The 9,044-nt window shown below is 37.5% G+C and overlaps 1 protein-coding gene across 3 annotated transcripts in view; it reads right to left on the reverse strand.

Moving 5' to 3' along the window:
- Nucleotides 1–251: 251 nt before the first annotated feature.
- LOC103462074 (noelin-2-like) overlaps nucleotides 252–9,044 on the reverse strand; it is a 44,282-nt gene continuing 35,489 nt past the window's right edge. For all 3 annotated transcript variants that reach the window (XM_008404592.2, XM_008404616.2, XM_008404608.2), the window contains 3 exons: nucleotides 4,903–5,079; nucleotides 3,206–3,379; nucleotides 252–1,011 (listed from right to left, as the gene is read on the reverse strand). In XM_008404592.2, the coding sequence (XP_008402814.1) occupies nucleotides 691–1,011; nucleotides 3,206–3,379; nucleotides 4,903–5,079 (672 nt within the window). In that variant the 3' untranslated portion in view covers nucleotides 252–690. The remainder of the gene's footprint in view (nucleotides 1,012–3,205; nucleotides 3,380–4,902; nucleotides 5,080–9,044) is intronic.

Here is a 9,044-nt window from a genome sequence, read left to right on the forward strand (position 1 = left end):
TCTACAACAAAACTTCTTATTAAGCAGAATTATCAGCCAGTACAACACTTGCGGTTTTGGAATCCTAGAACTCTCACTAATTAACTGCTTAAATGTAGTTTTCATAAGGAAACCTTTAAACTTAATTATGACACTTTTCCTTATTTTGGGGAATTATTTTAAAAGAGATGAAAAACAGGCCAGATGTAACCTGTTATATCGTGCTGAATCCTGACTCTTCCTGATCCATGGAAAAGATAACAAAGAAATGATAGCAAGATTTAACAGTAAAGTTTATTGATTGAACAACCATGCTGACTAAACAAGTCCACAAATTACATTACAAGTCCCGAATATTTCCAACAGGCTCATAGTCAAAACTTGATGCTAAAGTGACGTAAAATCCTGTTTTCTGTCTGTATTTATGTTTTTCTCCCCCACCCCCCTACCCTCCACTTCGTCTTATTCCCTCATGATATATAAATAGAATAAAATAGAATGAAATAAGACTGAGCTAAAAACTGCCAAATCTCTTTCCAGCATTAGTGCTGTGATGAAAACTCATCTGTGGCCTTCAGGGAAGTGTCCCATAACATACTGTGTCTGTAGGTCATTCAGATTTAAACACAATGTGAAAGACCAAAGTCTGTGTCTGTGTGTGTTTGAACTTGCAGTATCAAATACATTTTTATAATTTTCCATTGAGTCATATTAGCCATCGCTCTGGATGACATGGAACAAGGTAACATTGTAGAGCACCTGGTGCCCATTGTTCCAGGTGTACAGTGCCCTTTCTCTGGGGTTGTAGTCCATCATGCTGATGTGGGAGTACTGGTTATGAAAGGGGATGTCAGTATACTCGTATGATGAGGTGTTGGTGTTGAAGGCAAAGTGGACTTTGGCGCCAGCCAGGTGAGAGTTGGTGACGTACAGGGTGCCACAGATCATGAAGGCCTCCCCAGCACTGCGCTTCGGGAAGCCGGTGTCCCAGCTTTGGAGGATTTCCAGGGAACGAGGGTCCAGGCGACTAACCTGCAGACAGAAATGAAAAGACTTAGAATGCCAGCTCAACTGTTTAAGACAAACCATCAAAACAGATGGAAGTGCTTAGTTGCTATGGTAATATTTACCCTTTTAGAAACATCTACATTTAAGTTTAAAGAGAAGAAGTCTTTCATCTGTATCTGTGATTTTCCTCAGTAAAAAGCACAAAACTAAGAATGAGAATGTGGAATTAGAGTAGTTTTTATAGCTATATTTGAAAATACACAACCAATTAAAATTTACATTTGGTGTACAATAGTGTATTCTATTTTTGATTGAAAAACAAGCTACAAAAATAAAACCCACCCACTCTCTATATGCAGCAACACACATAGTAAAAATTAAATTTAGCATTACATGACATATTTTTGAAAACCAAAAATAAGAGAAAAAGTAGTAATAAAAACAAAATTGTTACAAGAATTGAAACGAGACAGAAAAGATGAATACAGATCAGTCCCTCAGGTCAAATCTAGTTAGAATGTCCAGGAAGGGAGTCCAGATCCGGTCAAACTATGAATGTCTAACTACTGAATGGAGAATTTTTCCGGAGTGCAGTACGACAACAGTTGTCTTGCCAATGCCAGCAAGGAAATTATTTCAAGGAAATAATTTCAGGGGTGCAACATCCCAAAGTATCCAAATCCTACGATCAATGTCCAAAGAAAGTCCACAGTCTTCTGATGTTATCAGAATTACATTATTCCAGTAGGTTTGCAGCTGCTTCTTTGAACGCAAACAGGGGATAATTGCCAATGGTGTGGATTTTAATTCTTGTTACTCTATTGAGTAACTACTCTACTCTATCCACCTCACATCGTTGCCTTTTGAATAAATCCACAGAGCACCAAACTGGGAAGCTAAATAATATATTCTGAAATTTGGAAGATTTAACCACCTTTATTTAGCATAGGGAGTCTGTAAAGTAAGAAGTTTAATTCTTGGAAACGTTTTGCCATAACAGAGATATTGCTTTATCCAAATCTTTAAAAAATATTGTCATCGGAACTTTTAAGCGAATACAATGAAATAAGTAAATATACTTAGGTAAAATAGTCATTTTAAGTGTGCCAACTCCATCAATTAAAGAAGGGGAGATCCATCCACCGCTCCAGCTCTGCTTTAGATTGATTAACTAATTATGTGCAATTCTTTTGGTAGATCTGGTCAGATGATGACCTAATATTCAGGCCAAGGTATGTGAAACCATCAGGGTACCATTTAAATGGTAACATTTATATTTGTAGTATGAACATTGAAATGAGGCCCTGATGGTTTTACATGCTTTATAATGCTGATTTTACACAATATTGCCCTTTTAACATTACTTTTGTATATGATCAGTGTCTATAAAAATTAGTGTCAGGGCTGTTGGCAGTAGTTGTTTTGCATTTATAGCCTGTTTCGTGGTTTAGAAGCTCAAAAGTGTGTTTCATAAGGGTGTAACCATCTAGTCAAGGGTGGGTTGGCCCAGGAGCTTCATTTGGAAAGAGTTTGTCTGATCGCACAACGGACAAAAGTGAAACCAGAACTTTAAAACTGTACAACTTTATTTGCAGTATAGTCACTCCATTTTTTCACCAAAAGAAACTGAATCAAAAGGTTCTTCCTGTTTCCCTTCAAAATACAAGTCCTGAGCTTAACTATGGAGTCTCATAGTTAAAGCACTAACCTTGACACCTGGGACACATAGCAGCGTAGAAGAAAATAGTGACTGGATATTGTTTTACAAGAAATACTTTATTTTCTGAAGAAATATTGTGGAGTTTCATTACCGAGACATCACACACCGAGGTCTCATTGCACCTCCAGAGCTTTACATCATGTGTTAAAGGGAAAGCACTAATCTTAAAGTAAAAACTTTATTTAATTCTGCTTTATCAAACTTTAAATTGAAAACATGTTTGGTATTTTGACTATCCTTTGTTGTGAGAATTGTGTTTTTATTATTTTGTGGACTCTAGGACATTTTTCTTCCTGTCAAGCTGTCAGCGTTGTATTGAAGCCCATCCATCACTTCCAAGGTTTTGTCGCACATGCAGACAAACTCATCCTCCTCATCTCCAAAGTAAAACTTTTAATTTGCAGCTTCTTGTCTAATATTGTCCATTTTCACTAATGCGTTTGGAGTGGCTTTAAGAAGGTGTAGAAAACAGCAGATTTTATACACTTTGAAAACTACCATTATGTTTCCTGCATTTGGGATGGAGGTGTAGACAGCCCACAGTCCCGTCTCATCAGCCATCAGGTCGATGTCAGACGATCCTCCCCAGCTGTAGGGGAAGGTGTTGTTGTATCCAGCCCCACTCAGACTGCGCTGCAGCAACACACTGCGAGAACGGAAATGGTACTGAACCTGGAAACACAGAATATTTTTTTCAGAATCATGGCTTTATGAGCAACCTGGTCACAGTCCATTACATTCAGTGGCATGCGGACTTGGTCAAAATGAGTAGTCAGCATGTTGCAGTGTTCCCAACAGGGACTGTGGCAGCTGGTAATTAGACTTTTAATCTAAATTGTTAAAGCATCTCCAAGATAATAAATCTGTGTGCTCACTGAATGACTAACAGCATTGTCAACATTTCCTTGCATTTTTTTAATTCCTTGAACAAGCAAATTGGGGGGAAAAAGGTACATTTTAAAGGAATTTTATGTATTTTCCAAGCACATGATATTTTATATAGCACAGTTATGAAAATGCCATATATAAATAAACATACACACACACACACGCACACACACACGCACACCTTGAAATTGGAAATTGGTGTCTATATCTTTAAGAAACTCCTACTCTTTCGGCCAATCAGTGTTGAGTACGTTTTATAACTTTCACTTTGCAGTGAAATGTTGCACTGCAAAGTAATTTGTATGATAAGCTCAGCAGATACCAGGTGTTTGTCAATTGCTGCTGCCACTAGTCTGGAGGAGCTGAGTGGTGAGCTGTCCATGGTATGAGAATAATTCTGAGGAATCGTTTGTGTGTTTCTCCTGTTTAATACTTCTGACAGATCAATTACATAATTTCTAACATTCTGCAAACTGCTATAATAGACAGAAATTAATAAGGAAAATCCTGTTATTTTGGTGAGTTGAGGTCAGAGTAAATGCTGGCAGGTCAAGTAAAAAGAACAACTGAATTCTACAATTGAATCCAAAAGTGCTTCTGTCAAATATTAGTTTAACATGTGCACATATTTTTTGTGTTTTATATTCTAACCAGATTTGTATCAGGTCAAACAGGAATTGAATGTATTATATATTGTATTCTGTAAAATATGTACCAAATGTTTAGAACAATATGCTTTCATTTCTGTTTGTCAGGGCTTTGTGAATTAAAGCCACGGTTTATTTCATTCCAGTGAAGCAAGAGCTACTAAATTTTAGTACATCAGGCCCAGAATCTTATCCATCCATCCACCCATCCATCCATTCATCATCCTTCACACTTATCCCTGGTCGGGTGGCGGGGAGTGCTGGTGCCCGTCTCCAGCAAGAGGCGAGGTACACATTGGACAACATAGACCAGGACAAACAATCATGCACACACACAGATGCCAGAGTACCTGGAGAAAACCAAACACAAAGAACATGGAAACTCCAGGCTGGGATTTGAACCCAGGATCTCCTTGAACAGGGCTGTCAGCTGCGTTACTACGCAGCCCACCCAGAAGGTTAACAAGATGGAATTTCATGCAGCTTGAAAATAGAAAATGTGTCCCTCAGGCAAAGAGAACTGTAACTTTTTATCAATTTGTACCCATGATGGTCACTAGAAATGCCGCTTAAAAACAGGGATCATGATAGGAAATTTGAATAAACAATAAAATTGTCATATTTAACTGGTCACATCTTCAATCATCCACAGGCTCATACCAGGATGTTGCTCTGGTGCTTGTTGTAATAGAGTGAGCCGTTGTAGACCACATGGCCAGTTCCTGCCCAGGGATGGGGCAACAGGTGCTGGACAAAGTTCTGGCCTTTCGTAAAATCTCCCATGGTCCTGTACTCCAGCACACGCCTACCTTTATAGTAGCCATCCATTGACCACACCTGGTGAAGAGAAAAGAGGGAATTAGATAGTCATATTTTTAAGTTTGTGTGTGTGTGTGTGTGTGTGTGTGTGTGTGTGTGCGCGCATTACAAATTGTCCTTTAGTTCATTTTATTTGTTCTGAGTTTTGTTTATCATATTTCACCACCTTCCACTTTTGGTCTATGTTATCATAATTGCAGACTATCTTATTAATTATTATTAATTATTATTTCCAGTGTATATACAGTTTGTTATTTCAGATCTTTGTCTAATTCTTGTATTTTACTTTCAGTCCACTCAGTTATTGGTTTCCACTTTCAGATTCGCAAAGCTTTTTATTTTCCTTGTTTACACAAAAGTTAACCATGTCAAGCTTTATTCTTAAGGTGTTCCGCATTTGGGCATGAAAACACTGATTTTACAGTTCAATTGTTATTTAGCCTGTAAAATAAATTACCCCCAAATGAGCAAATACATTAGTTTAATTTGTAGTAATCCATCGTTGTCACTACTGCTTACCAGCAATGATCCCACTGTGTAACTCCTAATACTTTCCCTCCGTTGGTCACTGCATAATTAGCAAGTAAAATAAGGACAAACTGTGGTAATATTACAATCCAATGTAATGCAATGTTTACTCCACCCAACAATTAGGACAGGTTATAGCTATTAAAAGTCATCAGGCTCCCCACCCTCCTTGGAATGTCAGCCTCTGGGTATTGAGATGCTTTTAGATAATGCACAAAATATAATAGGATTCCAGCAATAGCTTTTTTCCCTGAATACTAAAACCGGCAAGCACTGCCTTCAGCATTAAGGGCATCATTAGCCAACACAATTTCTATGTTTTAAAAGTTTCATTTCAGAAATACATTTTCACAATTTCTTTGGGCCGCAGCCAGTTGAAATAATAATAATAAAAAAAAAATCATAACACCACAAAGTTGCCATTATGAAAGATGTGTCCCTTCAAAATGGGTCATCATTACAAGTCAGTAAGCTGGAGGTTGCCTGTGATAAATGAGATATCTGCTTGTGTTTGTCTCCGTCTGGAAAGTAATTGCCATTTATTTTCCATGATGGTCTGAAGGTAATGGGGACCCTTAAACACTCTTTTGCTGCTCCTGGTCCAGTGTACCACAGTGATATGATTAATAAGAAAATACATTACAACTTCCAAATAAAGCTTGTCTTGTTGATGCCTCAGAAAAATGATTAATGTAGACAGTGACTTACAAATGTGTCTGTTCTCATGTTGTCACATTACAGCCACAAACTTCAATGGATTTGATAAGAATTTTATGCAACAGACATTAAATCTATGTCTATCAAAGATGTGCATAAAGTAAAGTTTGAGCAAAAGGACATGTGGTGGTGAATGTTTTCACAAATAAAAATCTAAAATTAATGGGGTGTATTGTCATTCTACCCCACTTCATTTAACACCCCCCAGCAAAATACAGTGGAATTTATTTGTAAATAGCCAACCTATATGCAATTTAATCTCAGTATAAAGATCAAGATCTCCATTAGTCATCAGGCACCTCATAACTTTAACTTTTGTCAAAGACTGGGAAGAAAAAAGTCAGTCATGAGAACTACCAATCACAGACACATGCCCAGGAAGCAAACATGATGAAGAAGGCGCTTTAGTCAAATGAGACTAAAATTGAACTATTTGTGTCAATAAATTCTATTTGTAGTAGACATCTAACAGTGAACATTACACTGAACACGGCATCCCACCAGTAAAACACGGTACTAGTGATATTCTAATTTCATTAACATAAACAGGGAAACTGGTAGGAGTTAAGTGAAAGATAAATGTAGCCATTTACAGGAGAATACTGGATGGAAACATTTTAGAGACTGCAAAGTGAGATTGGAGTAAAGTTTAAATTTACAGTAGTACACAATCTTGATTAAACGTCTAGATCCTTTCTTCCTCAAAATGTTCATCTTAATCCATCAACAACAAAAATCTAAAAAAACAATCCATTTGAAAAAATTTATCTGGTGGTTGATGCATCACATAAAATACTAGTCAAAAAGGTTTGTGGTTTTAAAGAGATAAATGTAACAGCTTATGAGAGGGATGAACATATGTGACAAATACATTCTCTAATATCCAAGTAGAGAAGATTGGCTTTCATCTCATCTAATTTCTCTGTTGACCAAAATTTATGCTACGGTCTGTTGGAAAGTAAAACCGAATAATCTGAATGCAATCAAAAATGGGGTGAAGATATTCATAAGAAGAAAATAATGATAGGAGAGGAGGGTGTAGAGGCAACAAATGGAAGAAAAATTAACCTTCCACAGTGTGGAAAATGAATTAACCAGAGAAGGACCAGAGGTGAAACAGATGAAGGAGAGGAGTAAAGAGCATTGAGAGAAGAAGAAACCATTGTAGGGGAAACAGATGCTCATTATTGCAATTGCAAAATGAGAAAAGTTCTGAGAACAGAAAAGATTGAATGAGCTTAACTTTATGAGAAATAAATTCTCTTCTGCAGAGCTTTCACAAAACATGCTGAAAAGTTTTATTTTGATTTAGTGTTCAACATTTAGGTTGAATCAGGGACTTTAAGACAAGGACAGTGATGATTATGCGGATCTTTTGGGGGGTTTGAATATCTGACATTCTAATTGAAATTCACTTTGGAAAGACAATGAAAAGAACTGACTGCCTTCTCTTATTCTACTTTCAGCAATCTGTTCCCTCCCTCCTTTTGAATTTCATTTTGAACAAAAATTCACAGGAAGGAAAACTCTTTGTTTCCTGTAATCATCTCATATGTGAATGTACAATTTCATTCCATAAAACAACTTAAAAAGCTAAGTTTGAGAATAGGAAAGTTAGTTGTGAATACATTATTCACATGTTGAAATAGTCCACGTGCGTCTTCTTAAAAGGATACTTGATTAGTTGTAACAATAGACTTGGAGAAATGTTTATTTTACATTAAAAACAATACAGTAATATTGAAGGCAGTTTAGTTTTTATACATTTTAATAAAATATTGTCGCACGAACGTCACCGTCACCATGTTGTTCGTGTTCGTGTTCGGTCTCCCGGTCTGAACGTAAATGGGATGACAGGAGTACCGAGGGTACTACTGCAGAAGAGCGGTCTGATGTTTCTCCCTGCAGGTTTTAGGTGGTTTGTGGATAAAAACTGTCTGCATGGCATTTATTTGTAGCTCATTAAGGTAATGGTCACCTGGTAGAGCCCTTGTCAGTTTAGCTCATACACATTACAAAGTTTTCTGGAGAAAAATTTTGGGAGCACAAATGTAAGTCCTTTGGCTCCGGTGTCAGGTCAGCATACACTGTCAGACTGCATTCTTTTCTTTTTTTTCTTGTGGGAAGTGATCCAGATTCACCTCAAATAGAGGAGCAAATAGAGCGGCTGCTCCCGTCGTCTTTTACCCACCGCCTTTTCTTTTTGTTACATCTATTATTCAAATGAGTCCACAAACTATCACTATTGCTTCTACATCGTCATCCGTGTTTGGTTATTCTAAATTCCCGCTATGTTGGAGGTTTTACTGCATTATCCTCTGGAATCGGGATGTTTGTTACTGGAATCGGTTTGTGTAGCTCCTGCCTTGTGGCTGGAGACACGAACCGATCGAACCTGTTGGACTTTTATCAGCTCTGTGGTCAAAGAGATTTGGAGAATCGGCCGACAATTCTTAAATTTTGCCGTCTAAACCAGACTTAAGACTCAAGCTCTACTCCTCTCCTCTTGACCACTGCTCAAACGCTCTGACTCTGGTCGCTATGGTAACGTTTATATATCCCTTCAAAATAAGATACAGATGCGCCACAAAAACTAACATTTTACTTTCGTGAAAACTTTAACTCACAATAATGACTAACGGAGCCCTGAGCTTGTTTCTCTGCAACAATACGGTCCCATCTGGGAGTGATGAGAGACAATGACACCCGAGGTGTTGCTTATATCCACAGCCTGCTTG

This window comes from Poecilia reticulata, linkage group LG1 (assembly GCF_000633615.1).
Source record: "Poecilia reticulata strain Guanapo linkage group LG1, Guppy_female_1.0+MT, whole genome shotgun sequence".
In the NCBI taxonomy this organism is placed as follows: domain Eukaryota; kingdom Metazoa; phylum Chordata; class Actinopteri; order Cyprinodontiformes; family Poeciliidae; genus Poecilia; species Poecilia reticulata.